Here is a 21,669-nt window from a genome sequence, read left to right as displayed (position 1 = left end):
TCTTCAGCATTCTTCTGTAGCAGAACAATTCGAAAACTTGTATTCTCTCCTTGTGCAAACAATTTATCATTCTTGTTTCATATCCACACATGGCTACACTCCACACAAATACTTTCAGAAACGACTCCCTGACATTTAAATCTATATTCGATGTTAACAAATTTCTCTTCTTCGGAAATGCTTTCCTTGCCATAGCCAGTCTACATTTTATATCCTCTCTACTTCGACCATCATCAGTTATTTTGCTCCCCAAACAGCGAAATTCATTTACTACTTTAAGTGTCCCATTTCTTAATCTAATTCCCTCAGCATCAGCTGATTTAATTTGACTACATTCCATTATCCTCGTTTTGCTTTTGTTGATGCTCGTCTTATATCCTCTTTCCAAGAGCCTATCCATTCCGTTCAACTACTCTTCCAGGTCCTTTGCTGTCTCTGACAGAATTACAATGTCACCGGCAAACCTCAAAGTTTTTATTCCTTCCCTATGGATTTTAATTCCTACTCCGAATGTTTTCTTTTGTTTCCTTTACTGCTTGCTCAATATACACATTGAATATCATTGGGGACAGACCACAACCCTATCTCACTCCCTTCTGAACCACTGCTTCCCTTTCATGCCCCTCGACTCATATAACTGCCATCTGGTTTCTGTGCAAATTGTAAATAGCCTTTCGCTCCCTGTATTTTACCCCTGCCACCTTCAGTACTTGAAACCAAATATTCCAGTCAACTTTGTCAAAGGTCTTCTCTAAGCCTACAAATACTAGAAACGTAGGTTTTCTTTTCCTTAATCTATCTTCTGAGATACGTTGTAGGGTCAGTATGTCTCACATGTTCCATTTCTACAAAACCCAAACTGATCTTCCCCGAGGTCAGCTTCTACCAGTTTTTTCATTTGTCTATAAACAATTCATTTTACAGCTGTGATTTATTAAAATGACAGTCCAGTAATTTTCACATCTGTCAACATCATCTTTCTTTGGGATTGGAATTATTATATTCTTCTTGAAGTCTGAGGGTATTTCGCCCGTTGTATATAATGCTAACCAGATGGTAGATTTTTGCCAGGGCTGGCTCTCCCAAGGTTATAAGTAGTTCTAATGCCCTGAAAAATAATAATGTAAAAGAAAAAATTCGTTTTTTTGCAGATAATATGAACTGCAATTATGGAGGTGTATCTAGAATCGTTGTCAACAGAGTTTTCACAAAACAGAAAGGAAATTAAGGTTATAACTTCGTTGGGGTGTTTTCTTCTGTTCATGTAACCCGCAATTCTATCCAGATGGCTGATGATGTCCTTCCTATTGAATTGAAGGTATTGGTGGTGGTGGTTAATGTTTAAGGTCCCGTCGACAGTTGAAGGTATTGTCTAAAATATATTCTTATTTCTATAAGTATCCGAAAATCGTATAGAATTTTGTAATTTTATCAACCAGGACTACATAAACGTCTTACACTATAGCAAAAAATTGGTAGCTTGCTTTGTTTCCTGTGGTTCAACTTCGTCTGACTACATTTGTTCCTCTGAAAACTTTTTTGAATCTCAAAATATATACGTTCATCTGTTATCAAATAGATCCCTGAAAATCCTTCATCAAAAGCGTAGCTGTACTTTCTTCTCAAGCAACCACGAACTTTTCACATTGCAGATCAAAGAACAGTGGATGAAAAAATTACAGTTTTTGAAGTAACTTCTATGTTAAATCATTTCAAAGCTAATTTGTTTTCCAAGGGTGAAGACTTTCGTAACTTGAGCTGGCAGATCAATTCTTGGTAAATTGGAAAATGAGGTTTCATCATCAGAGACTGCAAATTTGAATAATTTGTCCAGTATATTATGTAAGCACACCTTCATATTTAACTAATGTCTAGAACCCATTGAGAGTTTGTGTGACTGCAACTGGGTAACAATTAAGGCAGGAGTACCCCAGTGGAAAGATACACAAAAGACTGAATATTTCATTCATGAAATGGCTCATTAGACTATAATAGATGTACTGGTCTGTATGATGAGAATGTGTATATTGAAAAATATATATCACTGAAAATATTACAAAAATGCAATATGGAAGGGAACATCACCTAGTGCCAGTAGGCTAGAAATTATTTCACATTGCAATATGAACAAAGTGTTTTATAAGACTTCTTTTGAAATATAATTTCTTCTTTGTTCACATAGAACTAATACCCCCACTGAAATTTTCTCTTATGAATGGTGTGTGAACAAATCAGAAGGACACTCTTTCAGTACTGGTTTTGAAAGCTATGTTGAGTTATAATGTAAATTTTAATCAGAAATATTGTGGTAAAGTGGACTTACTGAAGAGGATCCATTTATCAATTAATTATCAATGGGGAATGACTCCTGGACAAATAATTCTACAGGATTGTTGGGCTGGAGAGAATCTGGAGCTACTATATATTTAAGTTACATTTATTTATTCAATTTTTATTAATGTCTAAACCTTCACATTTATGGTGAAATACATTTATGCGTTTTATTTTATCCCTTGTTTCATTGAGAAAAAAATTATAATGTGTGATGTGTGTGTGTGTGTGTGAGAGAGAGAGAGAGAGAGACAGACAGACAGACAGAGAGAGAGAGAGGAATGGAAAGAAAAACACACTTAACAAAATAATGTAAATGATCAACACTTTGCCATATTTTCTTCTGAGAAGACACTCTGTAATTGTGAGGGAAAGTTGCAGCTTACCATCAATCTTGGTTTTTGTATTTAGATAATTATCTGTCACTTCTGCGAAACTCTCTTTCTAAGTGGTTTTAACCTTATTTGACAGTATATTGTTTTGCTTATTAAGAATTTAGTCATGATGATAGAATTGTTACCATTACACCAAATTACTTGTCCCTTTAATACCACCATTATTGAAAATTTAATTTTGATACATAGCATCATTTAAAAAGTTGAATCTTTACTCTGCATAAGGCAGCAACTTCTTATTCTTGCATATAACTGAATACTTATTTTTGAGCAAGATTTCCACTTCGATACATATGAAGAGTTGAAAGTAGTTGTTTCTGCAGTTAAAAAGACTTCTTATGTCAGAGGACGACTGTGAAAATGTGTGTATTTTACTCCTTTGTGTGCCCAAGTTACATTTATCAGAAAGTTCTGCAGACCACTTTTGCTTTTAGAACTGCTCTTAAATGAGCTATTGGTAGCTAATTAATCAGTGAATAAACAAACAGTTTGGCTTCAGTTAACTTTCCCAGATGGTTTGCAGGTGGATGCATGATGTATATGTGCAAAGTCCACTCATAGTATTAATTACTTTGTTCAGCAGAATGGACAATTTTTACCCAAGGGAGGAGTTACTGCAGAACATTGTTCCATACATCATAAGTGGGCGAAATTTGCAAGAATGCTAACTTCTCGATTTACGTCATTTATGCTGTTTCCTATTTTAAGATGACATCAGTAACTTGTTCAGAACTGTCTGCCTCATTTATTGTTTATTTTTGGTACATTGCATAAAATTGGTTGTCAGATCATAAAATTAAAGGTATGGGGTTCAGTTCAGAGTACCCCTTCTCTTGGTTATTGATTCTTTTAAATCTGTTAGTAATTTGAGCACGTGAAAAATACTAATTTTTGGTGTGGTTTGGCTGAATGCATTACTGGGCAAGTCACTTCGATGATCAGAAAAATGCAAGTGCATATGATCTCAAATATGACATGCCCAGTAAAGCACTATGGTTTTCAAACCATATGAGAACAGCTTTACCTCACAGTATATGAAATGGATTAGCGGGGTTTATGAAGGTTTTAAGCTAAAAAATTTGTTGTAATATGCAAAAACTTTTGCAAAAACAATATTTACTATTTTGTGTACTGATGCTCATCTACAGGTCTTGACAAAAATATTTGTTTCATATGCACAAATAAGTAATTCCGCCAACTGACTACAATAAAACAGTAGTTTGCTAATATCAAGAAAGAACAGCAATGAGACAATGATCAAATCCCACAGAGTGCCCACTACAGTTTGTCTCCATAAAAAAGATGTGGTGCTTATCACTGAATTCCTTGCACAGGCTAATGTAACTTGATGTAGGAGCTTTCTTACAAGTGAACTACATTAGATACATGCATGTTAATTTGATAACAATACGACTTTTCTAGAAGAATGCAGTGCTTATCATAACCAAATACCTTTGTCAATAATGACATCAGTTATTGATTTTCCTACTCGTCTGGTAAAGGAAAGCAGCACACTGATAGGTAATGTTTTCATAGACCAAGATAAATTTTATCACATAAAAAATTTCCTGTTAAGAATGGTCAGTCTGATCATGATGCACAGCTAGTTACAGTACATCGTATAGTTCCATACAGTAATGCAAAACGATCTTGCAAAATACTGCATTCCATTAACGATTCAACAATTCAGAATTTTAGGGAATGCTTGCAACAGTTAGACTGGGATGAGGTGTACAGGAAACATGATGCCAATTTAAAATTTAACCTATTTCATGATACCTTTGTGAGCATATTTAAAACAGTTTCCCCAGGAAAACAGTGAAATCAACCTGACAGAAACTATGTAAAAAGACATGGCTTACTAAAGGGATAAAAATATCCTGTAAACAGAAAAGGGAAATGTATCTTATAGCTAGGAGGAGTAATGATCCACAATCAGTGAAACATTATAAAAACTACTACAATGTATTAAGAAAAGGTATTAAAAAGTCCAGAAGTATGTGCATTATGTCTGAGATTAGCACATCTGATAATAAAATTAGAAACAGGACAACTGAGAGCACAGGAAGACTGTATTTCTATCAAACACAATGAAAAATTTGTTAACAAGAAGTCAGAAGTAGAAAACATTTTTAACAATCACTTTTAAGAGAAAATAGATTCCAGCTACTCATTAGAAAATGCAAGGCAGTATACGGAAGAGGCAGTACCTATGCAATTTGATAAAATTGAAGTTCAACCCACCTCTCCTACTGAAATTAGGAAAAGAATAAATTCACTCAAAAATAAAAGCTCACATAGAATTGATGGCATTTCCAACAAAGTACTAAAAGCTTGCTCCCAACAAATAAGTAGGATTCTCAGCCACATACGTACTAGCTCACTGAAACAGTGTATTTTTCCAGATAAACTGAAATATGCTATTGTTAAACCATTGCATAAAAAAGAGGATAGACCTAATGCTAACAAATACCGCCCAATCTCACTTGTGACAGCTTTAACCAAAATTCTTGAAAAAGTAATTTCTTCAAGAGTAGCATCACGTATTTGTAAAAATGAAGTGCTAACAAAATGTCAGTTTGGTTTTCAGAAAGGCTTTTCAACAGAAAATGCTATATATGCTTTCACTGATCAAATATTAACTGCAGTGAATAACCGAACATCATCCTTTTTGGATATTCTGTGATCTCTAATAGGCTTTTGAATGTGTGAATCTTGAAATTCTTCTAGGTAAGCAATTGTCATATGAGTGGGACAGTGCGCAAATGGTTTAATCCATACTTAACTGAAAGAATGCAGAAGGTGGAAATTACCAGTACAGATAATCTACAAAAACCAGCACAGCCCTCTAACTGGGAAGGTATCGAGAATGGTGTTCCACAGGGTTCAGTCTGAGGTCCCTTTTTGCTTTTAATGTACACTCCTGGAAATGGAAAAAAGAACACATTGACACCGGTGTGTCAGACCCACCATACTTGCTCCGGACACTGCAAGAGGGCTGTACAAGCAATGATCACACGCACGGCACAGCGGACACACCAGGAACTGCGGTGTTGGCCGTCGAATGGCGCTAGCTGCTCAGCATTTGTGCACCGCCGCCGTCAGTGTCAGCCAGTTTGCCGTGGCATACGGAGCTCCATCGCAGTCTTTAACACTGGTAGCTTGCCGCGACAGCGAGGACGTGAACCGTATGTGCAGTTGACGGACTTTGAGTGAGGGCGTATAGTGGGCATGCGGGAGGGCGGGTGGACGTACCGCCGAATTGCTCAACACGTGGGGCGTGAGGTCTCCACAGTACATCGATGTAGTCGAAAGTGGTGGGCGGAAGGTGCACGTGCCCGTCGCCCTGGGACCGGACCGCAGCGACGCACGGATGCACGCCAAGACCGTAGGATCCTACGCAGTGCCGTAGGGGACCGCACCGCCACTTCCCAGCAAATTAGGGACACTGTTGCTCCTGGGGTATCGGCGAGGACCATTCACAACCGTCTCCATGAAGCTGGGCTACGGTCCCGCACACCGTTAGGCCGTCTTCCGCTCACGCCCCAACATCGTGCAGCCCGCCTCCAGTGGTGTCGCGACAGGCGTGAATGGAGAGACGAATGGAGACGCGTCGTCTTCAGCGATGAGAGCCGCTTCTGCCTTGGTGCCAATGATGGTCGTATGCGTGTTTGGCTCTGTGCAGGTGAGCGCCACAATCAGGACTGCATACGACCGAGGAACACAGGGCCAACACCCGGCATCATGGTGTGGGGAGCGATCTCCTACACTGGCTGTACACCTCTGGTGATCGTCGAGGGGACACTGAATAGTGCACGGTACATCCAAACCGTCATCGAATCCATCGTTCTACCATTCCTAGACCGGCAAGGGAACTTGCTGTTCCAACAGGACAATGCACGTCCGCATGTATCCCGTGCCACCCAACGTGCTCTAGAAGGTGTAAGTGAACTACCCTGGCCAGCAAGATCTCCTAATCTGTCCCCCATTGAGCATGTTTGGGAGTGGATGAAGCGTCGTCTCACGCGGTCTGCACGTCCAGCACGAACGCTGGTCCAACTGAGGCGCCAGGTGGAAATGGCATGGCAAGCCGTTCCACAGGACTACATCCAGCATCTCTACGATCGTCTCCATGGGAGAATAGCAGCCTGCATTGCTGCGATTGGTGGATATACACTGTACTAGTGCCGACATTGTGCATGTTCTGTTGCGTTTGTCTATGTGCCTGTGGTGCTGTCAGTGTGATCATGTGATGTATCTGACCCCAGGAGTGTGTCAATAAAGTTTCCCCTTCCTGGGACAATGAATTCACGGTGTTCTTATTTCAATTTCCAGGAATGTATATTAACGACTTGCCACTCTACATTCATGAAGCTGCAAAGCTAGTTCTTTTTTCTGATGATACAAGTATAGCAATCACACCCAAGAAGCAAGAATCAGCTGAGGAAATTGCAAATAATGTCTTTCAGAAAATTATTAAGTGGTTCTCTGCAAATAAATTTTGAGAAAACACAGTTTATACAATGTAGTACAGTAAATGGTAAAACGCCATTGATAAATATAGACTATGAACAGAAGTCTGTTGCCAAGGCAGAATACTCATAATTTCTGTGTGTGTTCATTGATGAGAAAAGAAACACATCGATGATCTTCTGAAACGGGTAGGTTCAGCTACTTATGCTATTAGGGTTACTGCAAATTTTGGTGATAAACATATCAGTAAATTGCCTACTATGCCTATTTTCATTGGCTGCTTTCATGTGGCATCATATTTTGGGGCACTCCGTCATTAAGAGAGAAAGTATTCATTGCACAAAAGTGTGTAATTAGAATAATAGCTGGAGCCCACCCTAGATCACCTTGCAGACATTTATTTAAGGAACTCAGGATATTCACAGTACCTTCACAATATGTATATTCATTTATGAAATCTAGGTGATCTAACTAATTAATGGAAAATCTCATATAAAGATGTGAAACAATTACTAACAAAGAGATAGAGGGGCTGGCCAGTACTTACCTCAGCTCAGTACAGCCGATAGAAACACAAAAAACAACCGAAAATTTAAGTTCCTAGCTTTCGGAATAAATGTTCCTTCATCAGGGAGGAGAGAGGGGAAAGAAAGGGAAGAAGGGAAAGTGGATTTAGTTACTCACAACTCAGGTTATGAAGCAACAGGGAAAGGAAAACAGGGAGGGTAGCAAGGATGGAGGCATAGTTGTCAGAGGGAAGCCAAACATATTCTACTGTAGGTACTGTGCCAGCTTCAAACGAAAGAGGATATAGGAGGTATAGGAACAGCAAGACTTTGTCACCTTGACAGTTCTAATTTTAATTGAACTCTGATACATCGTAATGTCAACACCATACGTTAAAGCTGTCATAGGAATGAGTCCTAACAGCTGTTTGATAGCTATTTTGTCTCATGTTTACTCATTCTAACGTTGTGCCTGTTTTTACTTTACTATCCTTCATTGTCATATTCACTTTATGTGTTATCTTTCTTGATTTATGTATTTCAATTACATATGTTGTACATTTGTGTGCATTTCGTTCATACATCTCTTCTAATTTTTGTGATATCAGAAATTTCGCTTTATGGGCATCGTTTCTGAACTTCACAACATTGTTTATTATCCTGTTATGTGATTTATCTGCTATTTTTATAATTTCAGTAACCTTTTATATAGATCAACTTCTTCAACTGAATGTATTTTCGAGAAGTATTGTGTAATTTTCAAAGAATATGTATTTATGAAATAATTCTTAATATTATGAGTTTATTATATTAATATTTCTATTTTCAATTTTCTTGTTAATAATAAAACTTACACTTTATACCCTCCTCTGTAGTACAGGACGTTATCAGACTGCTGCTGTACACCACTTGTGAAATTTCACTTGGTATTTAGTTCTGCTTCGATTTTTAGCAACCTAATTACATAATCTTAATGTGCCTCAGTTTATAATTCCTGTGTGGATTCTTGTACAAGGAATTGTCTTCATATCTTAATTTAATGTGTGTTTTAATGTATTCAATGGCACATTTTAATTTAATGAAACTTTATTGTAAAATGATGTGGTAGCAGGTCAGTAGGACACTAATACACCAGTTATTTGCTTGTAACATATGTGCCTGTGACTTCTCTGTCCAGGACACGTTAAAATGTCAGGTCTGCAGAATTTGGTGGTAAGCGCTAAACGTTGGCAAAACAACGCTGAAATAGTATCTGTAGTTGCTTAAATGTCAGTATTGGTCATCAGTACAACCTGTTTACATGCTGGATACATGCCAGTAAAATATAATTCTTTTTTAAAAATGCATTTTCCCTTAATGATACAAAATTATGTTGTATACAATACGACAGAGTAAATGTTCATCAGTATTTCCACTGAAGCAGTTTTGCGTAACAGATCATCTGATTAAATATAAATGTAAGCTTCCACAGCCATTGCCACAGTTAATGAAATTTTTCTGGCTTTGTAATCCTATTACCAACATGTAAAAATACCAACATTTTGGCCACTGTTGCAAGTGACCTACTTCAGGGTGTTTTTGTTTACTGCTGAATGGGAAAACTATGTTTCTTATATACCATCCAAGCCTTGGTTGTTTATTATATATACAGGGTGGAGAAAAATTGTGTCACGAAATTTTAACCCTGGATAGCTGATGCCAGTAGGAACCAAAATTACTAATGTTGTGTACATTGACAAGGCACCATTTTCAAACTATGGAAACCTGACGCCACATGCTCCAATTGGCCGTTGGGTGGCTCTGTTGCTATTCATTTGGTGACAGGCAGCGCTATGATCGTCGGTTCATCAAGCGTGCAGGCTGCCTTGGATACATCCTGATCTCCAGCAGGCAAAACATTTGCGGTCATGCATTGTCCAGAGCATCTGGCAACAGGGCAATTCCATGACCAATTGGAGCAAGTGACACCAAGTTTCTGTAGTTTAAATATGGTGCGTTGTCAATCTACACAACATTAGTAATTTTGGTTCCTACTGGCATCAGCTATACAGGGTTAAAATTTTGTGTCAATTTTTCTCCACCCTGTTATATATATATATATGGCATATGTGTGTCTTTATGACTTAATTATGTAGCAAAATTGTGTTTGATGTAATATCTGCAGAGCACTTTGAAGGTTTTTGCTATAGATTTTATCTGCAATGAAGCACTGGTAATATAAAAACTAAACTGATGTCACATTTGAGATGTTTAATTATTTAGACAGAGCAGTTTCAGAAATTATAGAAATAGGTAAGCTAAGATGGCATGGAAAAACAATTGTAAAAACATCAAAAGTAGTATTAATATATTTATTGAAAAATTTTAATGTTTTTGATACAAAAAACAAAAATATGCAGTATTTTATATATATGAAAATAATGTGTTACACATACAGCCCACACTTAAGCAGAGTTTTGATCAAATTACTCGATGTGCTGTATTTATATTGTACATCTATTAATTGTCAAAATTAGTTTTAAACCTAACTTAATCTTCAGTACTGTTAAATTCTAAATTCATATGCCCTGAATACATTTGCAGCACATGCCTTTAATATGCTAGCATTTCTCTCAACTATATTATTTTTCTTTAACTGGTTAATGTATAATATTTTTATCACTTTAATTTGTTACATAAATCACACTATAGGGTATAAAACCACAAATGATATCTATATTATATGGACATCATATTTTAGCACCAATATTATAACTACTGTATGTGATTTTTACCAGTAATTACATTAATTAAACAACAAAATAAAACATAATTTTATATGTTGGCACTTTGACTGGATACTGAATTCACAAAAATGTGACACAGATGCTTTACAACAGGTCATTTATTGTATGAATATTGAATGTTGTACAGATCATCTTTCTAAAGACACATGTTAATCAACCTGTTGGAGCTGTTACACTTGTAACCTATTTTGCACTGAAAGTGCTGAATGAGTGTAAAAAGTACTTTTCTCACACTTTAATATGAGATGAATTGTTCTTCTGCAGATATGAAACATTTCTTTCATAGCTTTGGTAATTAATGTAACTGATGATTTCCTTGCACTGATGATCAGGAGATGACTATGTATTGTCTAGTGAAGTCTTACAGCTAAAAAAATATTAGTGGGACTTTGAGATGAGTATGTTTATATGTAATTTTGCTGAGGTGCTCTATAGAAACAATGTACAGTGTTGAATTTCAGATAAAAACGGAAGTAAGGAACATTTCAGAGTACAACATCTGAACTGTCTTTAAATACATAATCGAGCTTCATGCTATAGCAGTGCCACATAATGTTAAAAATAAACCGTACTTTAGCATCAGAGCTTTCTCACTTTTTAATGTCAGTTGGTGTAATTTACAGCGTTATTTCAGTACAATGTTATTCATTGCTGAGTGTTATTTTGAGGCACAGTTTAGCAAATATAGATTTTAAAAATATCTTTCTTCAACAAAGGGGCACTGATATTTGTCTATTACTATAGGCACTTCAGAATGCAGATAAAACTCTGCATATGACATGAGCAGGAAAACTCGTGAGTATATAATAATAGCAGCTTCGATCTATGTATGTGGCACTCAGTACACATTCAGTTGTTGATAGTTCCACGGGGGATCAAACATGCACAAATTTAGAGAAATACATCAGTGGTTTAATGCAATAGTGGGTGGTGTGAATCATAATCAGCTCGGCTATGTAGGAAAGATGCTTATGGTGACAAAGAATGCATACAAGAAGCATCATTTCAGGGTCATCTCAGCAACTGACTTCCTGCCTTACAAGCAGGAACAGCATCTTACGACCTGAGAGATCTACTTCAGGGAAGAGGGAGGGTTCTCAAGAAGTAGAGAGTTTTTCTTTCCGCGAGTCTACGGATGGCTCGCAGCAGTCGAGGCTCCAGTTCACTTCCTGGGCCGCACCTCAATGACGACGCCCCCGTTGTGTGATGACGAGGGCCCATCCAGCAGCCTCGGCGATGGGGTGTACCGGCTCTTGGTGACGGTCGTCGTCTCACTGGACTCTATGGTCTCGGTGGAGAGCCCGCCTCTCAGCGGCACCGTCTTCTTGGTGAAGCTCTGCACGGTGTTGATGACACTGGGCCTCACTGGGTCATCCACGGTCGACGTAATGCGCACCGTCTCCGAGTAGTCCTCACTGCCGCTGCCCCGCCGCCGCTCTACCGTGGTCGTGGTGCCGGAACCGTTCACCAGCGGTGTCCGCTTGTCTGTAATGTGACAGATACAGGTAAAGGGACCGGTAAGTGCAGCCTTAGCAAGTGTGAGCATCGCCTACAGGCTGTAAACTTTTAGGTGGCAGACCTCTCCCTAGTCCTGAATCGGTAGAAGTGGGTAAACGTCGGGAGGCTTCGGTAGGCACGCAGTTTCGACTGCTGCCAACATTACGTAGCCGACTGTGTTGTACAAGGCCATTGTCGTCTGCTTCGTTATTGTTTTGTGCTGTACTGTTCTGCGTGTTTTTATTGTGCAGTTGTGCTAAACATTATCAAAATGAGTGAGGAGGCAGTTGCTGGCCCATCTCGGGAGTCGCCAACAACCCCTAGCGGTAGGCCTACGGTTAGAAGAAAACCAGTATTACGTAGTGATGCTCGCAAAATTATACTGCGTGTGATGGAATGCTGCGAAAGGGAAAGAGAGCAGAAAAAATTGCTTCACCCCATTTACAAATCTTCAGTGAGAGCTGCTACATACACAGGACAAAGCACGCATAGCATTGGAAGATTCAAACAGTTTTCCAATAATCATCCTGGCGTATCACCACAAACGCCTGGCAAGAAAGGTGAGTATTTCAGATATTTTTTGAAGCAGCCCCCTATCTCGTCCGAATTACCTTATATTTCATTTTTCCTTGCTACCGTATTGCTTTGTATGGAAACACCACTGGTTACTGTATTAGTTCGAAACACATTCATATTACAGTATATTTCCCAATGGTTTGTGAGCCCCTAGTAGACAAACATATATATATTAATTTACATGACGATTTCAGTTACGTTTACGAACAACATTTAAAGCGAGTTTTACTTCCAAGCCTTTCGTCTGCTTTCGTGTAAGCATGGAGCGCAATTTGTAGTGCCAGCACTGCAACTGGTAGGCATGCCTTGTCCCCCCCCCCCCCCGCGCCAGCCAATGCTTGCTTCCTCCTCTCCCCGCACTCCCCTCACAACTCTGCCGTCTTACAGTTAACACATTGTACACGATAGACAATTGTTAGGAATTAATGTGCAGTTAAACCGCCAGGGTTCGTGTTTTATTTCATTTGTTACCAAACTTCTGGCATTTAAAATTGCAAAACCAAAATTTAATTGTTCGGTGTACTGCATAGTCGTAGTAATACATTATTAAATTCTGTAGGTGAATTGGGGAGGGGGGGCAATCACATCTACCATACCTGGAAAACGCTTGGATTATTTCTGCTTCACGGAATAACAGTGCGTGCTCAGGGAAAAAAGCAAAAGAGGTCGACGTGGGTGGCACTGCCGAAAAATAGCAGCGGGACCAGCAATACACAGTTAGGTTGGTGTTCTGGCAGCGAGTACACGTAACAGAAAAAAGTCGCAGAACCTGCAGATCACGACTGAGTGTGCCGGCTATCGCCGGCCGTGGCGGCCGAGCGGTTCTAGGCGCTTCAGTCCGGAACCACGCGACTGCTACGGTCGCAGTTTAGAATCCTTCATCGGGCATCGATGTGTATGATGTCCTTAGGTTAGTTAGGTTTAAGTAGTTCTAAGTTCTAGGGGACTGATGACCTAAGATGTTAAGTCCCATACTGCTCAGAGCCATTTGAACCATTTTATGCCGGCTGTCATGTGCTACAGCACACTGTAAATATCGCATTAACATTATGCAATTTCACTTCGAATTCGAGCAAGAAATCGCATTAAAATTGCCATTTCCCTTCGAATGCGCACTAGTATGCTAATGAAACGGACGAAGACGTGTTTTGTAGCACTCCCTCTGCGAGAAATAGATACCAGTGTCGAGTGCTAAAATGACAGTCAACTCAGAGAAGCGACGCAGTTGCCTGTTTTCTACTACTCTTGCTCTGATGTGACGTCATCGCTTCAGTGGTACGTTGCTCACACCACCAGGTCAGTATTTTTTCTTCGAAACTGCGTGTAGTGTATTGTGCAAGCACAGAGTACGAGGGATTTTTACTCGGTTGTCCTGTTTCAACTGTGATCGAGTGCTGCAAAGCATAGACGTAGTTTGCGGACTTGGTTCGACTTCTGCTGGCACTAACATTTTTTATTTATTTTATTCCTCTCAATGTTAAACTGTTAATTATTGAATTTAAAAATTACAGTTCAGTTTAAATACATAAAAATAATATATTCGGTTCGATTACTATCCTCTTAAATCAAAAGTCTATAGGCTAGATTGCGTTAAAATGAGTAAATCTAGCATGAAAACTTTTTCTATAGAAGATCTGCTAAAGAGGTCCTTTACCAGTACATATTTTGAGGAGAAAGTGAGGTTTAAAGAGTTAGGCAGCATATGCCGAATGTTGATCTAGCAACAGACGGGACCTAAGAAAAAGTTGGAATAACTGAGAGGTCGATTTAACAAAAGTTTGACTTATCAAAAAACATTTTACAGAAGGGTAACGTATCCGGTTAAAAAAAATCCGTAATCTTTTTCTGCTTTGGTGACCTACAGCGCGCTTGCTCAAGCGGGTTTTGTATTGAGACCAAAGTGGAAAATACATTGTGTACTTTCTTTCTAAGATTGCTTAAGCGCAACGTCTCCATTGATGACTATCTCTTCTGGATTCACAGATGGACATGGCTTTGCTTATTTTTCTGCTTTTCACTTAAGCTACGAAATAATCATATGTCACATTTTCTTCTCAATCAGGAAGAAGGTCGTACGAGAGTCGAACATTTGCACGGCTTTAAACTCATTTTTTCAACTGATTTACACATTACATCCTAATATTTATTGTTGATTAAACAATGGAATGACGCGAAGAACTGAATGTCAAAATAATCACCCAAACAATTGGCGAAAGCTTCGAATTACCGAGTGTGTGCAAGACGGCCTGTGCGCGCCACAGAGGAAAGCCAAACAGGATAACGCTTCCCAAAGCGGCTGGACACCGTTTGCTTCTTCGAGACTGGTCAGACATGCTAGCAACTAGTACACCTGACACCTGGCCAACGGCCCCGAGGGTCGAGGTCAACTGAAAAGTAGGAAACTTTCCAGCGTACGTAATGGAAGAATCTCGAGTACAATTTCGAGAGATAGACATTAAGGCGATCAAATGTCGAGGGAAGGCCCCAAGGGAATATTTCATAGAGAGATTGAAGAGGCCTGTGTGCAATCAGAGCCAATTAAGAACGATATAACCGAGTCATGTAGCAGTGATTAGGGTGAACATTCAGTTTCAGTACTGAGCATTCAGAGAGCAGTGTCGTTCCACAGCAGCACGTGATGGAGCAGTAAGTATTTCAACTACGAGAAGATGGCGATAAATTCTGGTGGACATGCAGTAACTGCAAGCTAAGTAGTATGTTACAGTACTCGTTGGAACAGTGCTAAACAGTGACTCTTTTTCAAAGAGTTAGAGTAGTAGAATTTCAATGAATAGCAGGAGGAAGTTCCTGGTTCGTACTTGTTAGTTGTACGGTAGGCAAAATGACCCGTGAGTGCTAGTGAGGTAGTCCACAATAATGATGATTGATTAGTTAGGCCAAGTGGCTGGTAGTTAGCAGACCGAGTGGACAGTCAAGCAATCACCTACGATGGAGATTGTTTACAGTGATTATTGAAAGCTTCTGACATTCTGATATGGGGTTTTGGTCCGAAACATCACTAAGTAAATGCGTTTGTTAGAACGATAAACTGATTAAAGAACGAGTAATAACTTGCTACTTCAGCAAACAATTCTTACCGTCTCCACGAGAGTTAATCAATCTTCTGTAACCTAACACCCCCTAACCAAGGGGATTTGCCCTCTCTCATCTCCACTATGAAGCGACCCATAACAAAACTCTTTCATCTGGCGTGCAGCAAGTTCAGGCACAGAACCCTCAGACTTCGAGAAGAAGATAATAACTCCAGTTCGAAAAAAAAGGTTGCTGACAAGTGTGAAAATTACCGAAGTATGAGTTTAATAAGTCATGCTTGCAAAATTCTTTATTGAAGAGCAGAAAAAGTGGTAGAAGCCGACCTCGTGGAATATCAGTTTGGATTTCGGAGAATTGTAGTAATAGGCGATGCAATAGTTATTCTATGGCTTATCTCAGAAGATAGGTTAAGGAAAGACATATACGTTTATAGCATTTGTAGACTTAGAGAAAGCTTTTGATGATGTTGGCAGGAATACTCTGAAAATCTGGAGCTAGATTATTTTCAATTTGTATAAAATTCAATCGGCAGTTATAGGAGTCGAGGAGCATGAAAGGAAATAAGTGGTTGAGGTGGGAATGAGATAGAGTTGCATACTATTCCTGATGTTATTCAATCTGTACACTTAGCAAGGAGAGGAAACGAAAGCAAAATTTGGAGCAGGAATTAAAGTTCTGAGAGAAGAAGTACTCGTATTCGGGAGAAGAACGGTTCAAACCCGCGTCCGGTCATCCAGATTTGGGTTCCACGTGATTCCCCAAAATCGCAAATGCCGGAGTAGTTTCTTCGAAAGGACACGGCTCGATTTCCTTCCTCATCCTTGACACAATCCGATGCTGACGGGACATTAAACCCATTTTTCCTTCCTTCCTTCTTTTCAGAGAGGAAATAAAAACATAGTAATTCTGTCAGAGACAGCAAAGGACTTTCAGACCACTTGAATGGAATGGGCAGTGTCTAGAAAATATGATATAAGATTAACATCAAAACAAGGATAATGGAATGTAGACGAATTAAATCGAGTGACTAGGAAACGAAACAGTAGACATGTTTTGCTAGTGGACAGCAAAATAGCTGATGGCCAAAACAGAGAGGATATAAAATGTAGAAGACATTTGCAAGGAAAACGTTTCTGAAGAAGAGAAAGTTGTTAACAACGAATATAGGTTTAAGTGTTAGAAGTCTTTTCTAAAGCTCCTTGTCTTTAGTGTAGCCTGTTGGTTGATTGGTTGATCTGGAGGAGGAGACCAAATAGTGAGATCATCGTCCCCATCGGATTAGGGAAGGAAGTCGGTCGTGCACTTTCCCGGCATTTGGCTGGAACGGTGCAGTAAAATCACGGAAATCTTAGAATGCCCGGATGAGGGTTTGAACTGTCGTCCTCCCGAATGCGAGCCCAGTGTGCTAACCACTGTGCCATCTCGCTCGGTGTAGCCAAGTATGGAAGTGAAGAAAAAAACACTCCGCCTTCAGGCCACGAGTGGCCTACCGGGACCGTCCGACAACCGTGTCATCCTTGGTGGAAGATACGGATAGGAGGGGCTGTGTGGTCAGCACACAGCACTCCCGGTCGTAAGATGGTATTTTTGCCCGAAGCCGCTACTATTCGGTCGAGTAGCTCCTCAAGTGGCATCACGAGGCTGAGTGCTCCCCGAAAAATGGCAACAGCTCATGGCGGCCTGGATGGCCGCCCATCCAAGCGCCAACCACGCCCGACAGCGCTTAACTTCGCTGATCTCACGGGAACCGGCGTATCCACTGCGTAAAGACCGTTGCCCTGTATGGAAGTGATAAATGGGTAGTAACGGTTTAGGTAAGAAGAGCATAGAAGTTTTTGAAATGTGGTGCTACAGAAAATGCCGAGATTGGAAGGGTAGATCACGTGACTAATTTGGAGGTACTAATAAAACTGGAGAGAACAGAAATTTGTGGCACAACCTGAGTACAAGAAGGGATCGGTTGATAGGACACGTTCTGAGATATCAAGGGTTACCAATTTGGCCCTGGAGGGAAGTGTGGGGGATAAAAATCGGAGAGGGAGGCCAAAATGGAATACAGTAATCAGATGCAAAGGATGTATTCTGCAGTACTTATTTGGAGATGCGGAGGCTTTCAAAGGGTGCAATAGCATGGAAAGTTGCATCAAACAGGTCTTTGGACTGAAGACCAGGTCAAATCAAATAACAAGTTACAAGCAGCAGGTATTTTCTGTGATTTGTTAAGAGCATTCGATTGTGTGAACCACAACATCCTTTTCAATAAATTAGAATTCTACGGTGTCACGGGCAGTGCTGCAAAATGGTGCAAGTCATACCTCGCTAACAGGAAACAAAGGGTGTCAGTGCAAGGGACTAGTGAATTAAATCATCAGTCATCATCAGAATGGGAAGAAGTTACATGTGGTGTCCCACAAGGATCCATCTTAGGGCCATTACTTTTTCTAGTGTACATTAATGATCTCTCATCAGTTACACTGCCAGAAGCAGAGTTCGTTTCGTTTGCAGATGACAAGTGTTGCAATAAATAGTATGTTGAATTTAGTTCTAGAAAGATCTGCTAATGATATTTTCATGGATATTAATAAACGGTTTAAAGCCAGCTTGCTGACAAACTTCGAAAAGACTCACTATATGCAATTCAGAACCTGTAAGAGGTTCCCACCCAGCATATGCATAAAGTAAGAAGAAGAGCAGCTAGCAGAGGTTGACAGTCTTAAATTCCTGGGATTACAAATAGATAATAAATTCAGTTGGGAGGAGCACACCACAGAACTGCAGAAACGCCTTAAAAAATCTGTATTTGCAATTCGAGTGTTAGCATACATTGGCGACATAAAAATGAAAAAGCTTGCATACTTTGCCTACTTTCATTCCATAATGTCATATGGCATAATATTTTGGGGTTACTCTTCAAGTCAAACAAACGTTTTCAGATTCCAAAAGCGTGTAATACGTATTATTTATGGAGTAAATTCACGGACATCCTATAGAAACCTGTTCAAAGAACTGGGTATACTAACTACTGCCTCTCAGTATATTTACTCCTTAATGAAATAGGTGCTAAATAATATATCTATTTTTCCATCAGACAGCTCGGTTAATACATACAATACCAGGAACAAAAATGATTTGCACAAGGACTTAAAAGCACTTACTTTAGTTCAAAAAGGGGTCCACTACTCAGGAACACTCATCTTCAATAATTTGCCAGAAAACATAAAACATTTAGTTACAAATAAAGATCAGTTTAAAAGCTGCCTGAAAGACTTACTAGTGGCCAACTCCTCCTGCTCCGTAATAGAAACAAATGATTTATTGGTTTGATGCAGCTCTCCATGCTACTCTATCCTGTACAAGCCTCTTCATCTCCCAGTACCTACTGCAACCTACATCATTCTGAATCTGCTTAGCGTATTCATCTCTTGGTCTCTCTCTACGATCTTTACCCTCCACGCTGCCCTCCAATACTAAATTGGTGATCCCTCGATCTCTCAGAACATGTCCTACCAAGCGATCCATTCTTCTAATCAAGTTGTGCCACAAGCTCCTCTTCTCCCCAATTCTATTTAATACCTCCACATTAGTTATGTGATCTACCAATCTAATCTTCAGCATTCTTCTGTAGCACCACATTTCGAAAGCTTCTATTCTCTTCTTGTCCAAACTATTTATCGTCCATGTTTCACTTCCATACATGGCTACTATCCATACAAATACTTTGAGAAACGACTTCCTGACACTTAAATCAATACTTGACGTTTACAAATTTCTCTTCTTCAGAAACGCTTTCCTTGCAATAGCCAGTCTACATTTTATGTCCTCTCTACTTCGACCATCATCAGTTATTTTGCTCCCCAAATAGCAAAACTCCTTTACTACTTTAAGTGTCTCATTTCCTAATCTAATTCCCTCAGCATCACCCGACTTAATTCGACTACATTCCATTATCCTCGTTTTGCTTTTGTTGATGTTCATCTTATATCTTCCTTTCAAGACACTGTCCATTCCATTCAACTGCTCTTCCAAGTCCTTTGCTGTCTCTGACAGAATTACAATGTCATCGGCGAACCTCAAAGATTTTATTTCTTCTCCATGGATTTTAATACTTACTCCGAACTTTTCTTTGTTTCCTTTATTGCTTGCTTAATATACAGATTGAATAACATTGGGGAGAGGCTACAACCCTGTCTCACTCCCTTCCCAACCACTGCTTCTCTTTCATGCCCCTTGATTCTTATAAACGCCATCTGGTTTCTGTACAAATTGTAAACAGCCATTCGCTCTCTGTATTTTACCCCTGCCACCTTCAGAATTTGAAAGAGAGTATTCCAATCAACAATGTCGAAAGCCTTCTCCAAGTCTACAAATGCTAGAAACTTAGGTTTGCCTTTCCTTAATCTTTCTTCTAAGATAAGTCGTAGGGTCAGTATTGCCTCACGTGTTCCAACATTTCTACGGAATCCAAACTAATCTTCCCCGAGGTCGGCTCTTACAGTTTTTCCATTCGTCTGTAAAGTATTCGCGTTATTTTTTTGCAGCTGCGACTTATTAAACTGATAGTTCGGTAATTTTCACATTTGTCAACACCTGCTTTCTTTGGGATTGGGATTATTATATTCTTCTTGAAGTCTGAGGGTATTTCGCCTGTCTCCTGCATCTTGCTCACCAGATGGTAGAGTTTTGTCATGACTGGCTCTCCCAAGGCCGTCAGCAGTTCTAATGGAATGTTGCCTACTCCGGGGGCCTTGTTTCGACTCAGGTCTTTCAGTGCTCTGTGAAACTCTTCACGCAATATCATATCTCCCAATTCATCTTCATCTAAGTGATATATGCCTCTATATCCTTACATTTGTCCTCTAGCCATCCCTGTTTAGCCATTTTGCACTTCCTGTCGATATCATTTTTGAGACGTTTGTATTCCTTCTTGCCTGCTTAATTTACTGCATTTATTGTATATACTCTTAATATTGTTATTTCAACTTTAAAAAAAGTTACATGTTCCACATCCACGAGGATCTCCTCAGCACGGATCTATGGAACGAAAACTAACCCTAACGACAACGACAGTGATGTCGGAAGCGCGGGAGAGTTGGCGGGCGCTCACCTGTGGACCGGTAGGATGGGGAGTCGGCGGTGCTGGAAGAGCGGAAGGAGCTGCTGTAGTCGAGGGCGGCGGCGGCGGCGCGGGGGGCGGCGCCGTTGCGGTAGGGGCGGTGGGCGGCGCGCGCGGGCCGCGAGGGCGGTGGCGGCGCCGGCTCGGCGCTCAGGTCGCTGGCGACGTCGTCGCTGGCGTGCAGCGTGCGGTACAGCTCCGGCGCGCGCGCGCGCAGCTCCTGCAGGAAGACGCGCCGCTTGCTCTCGCGGGGGCTCAGCCCGCCGTTGCTCACCAGGTTGCTCGTGCTCCTGCAACAGGCGCAGCCCGCGCTCAGCTTCGTGCCGAGTACCGGTACACAGGCGAAAGGGAGCTGTCGGCGACCGTGCAAACAAAAGCGTCTGCTCGTTAGTACACCTCACGAGGAGGTGTCTAATGTCTACAGTAACCGCGATATCGACAGCTCCCTTCCACAGACAGATGAAGCGATAGGGAAGTGCGCTCTGCTTATGCGCTTTATTTGCCAAGAAAATTTACAGGAGGCTTTGATGTAACATTTCTCGGTTCACAGGTATTGGCTTGGGTTTGAAATTTTACGTTTGATCTATTCTTCCTACATGATTTAAATACCTATTATAATGAAAGAAATTATTCAGGTAGTGAAGGGAGACGAAAATTTAATAGTCATGGATGACTGGAATTCGAGAGTAGGAAAAGGGAGACAAAGAAACGTAGTAGGTGAATATCGATTGGGGCTAAGAAATGAAAGAGGAAGCCGTCTGGTAGAATTTTGCACAGAGCATAACTTAATCATAGCTAACACTTGGTTCAAGAATCATAGAAGAAGGTTGTATACATGGAAGAATCCTGGAGGTATCAGATAGATTATATAATGGTAAGACAGATTTAGGAACCAGGTTTTAAATTGTAAGACATTTCCAGGGGCAGATATGCACTCT

General features: G+C 40.2%; 1 protein-coding gene across 3 annotated transcripts in view; it reads right to left on the bottom strand.

The window, feature by feature from the left end:
• Positions 1 to 10,042: 10,042 nt before the first annotated feature.
• Positions 10,043 to 21,669, bottom strand: part of LOC126284072 (serine/arginine repetitive matrix protein 2) — a 1,302,087-nt gene continuing 1,290,460 nt past the window's right edge. For all 3 annotated transcript variants that reach the window (XM_049982713.1, XM_049982705.1, XM_049982723.1), the window contains 2 exons: positions 20,723 to 21,021; positions 10,043 to 11,976 (listed from right to left, as the gene is read on the bottom strand). In XM_049982713.1, coding sequence (XP_049838670.1) covers positions 11,654 to 11,976; positions 20,723 to 21,021 — 622 coding nt within the window. In that variant the 3' untranslated portion in view covers positions 10,043 to 11,653. The remainder of the gene's footprint in view (positions 11,977 to 20,722; positions 21,022 to 21,669) is intronic.

The sequence above is a fragment of the Schistocerca gregaria genome, chromosome 1 (assembly GCF_023897955.1).
Source record: "Schistocerca gregaria isolate iqSchGreg1 chromosome 1, iqSchGreg1.2, whole genome shotgun sequence".
NCBI lineage: Eukaryota > Metazoa > Arthropoda > Insecta > Orthoptera > Acrididae > Schistocerca > Schistocerca gregaria.
This window is presented reverse-complemented; position numbering and strand designations above follow the sequence as displayed.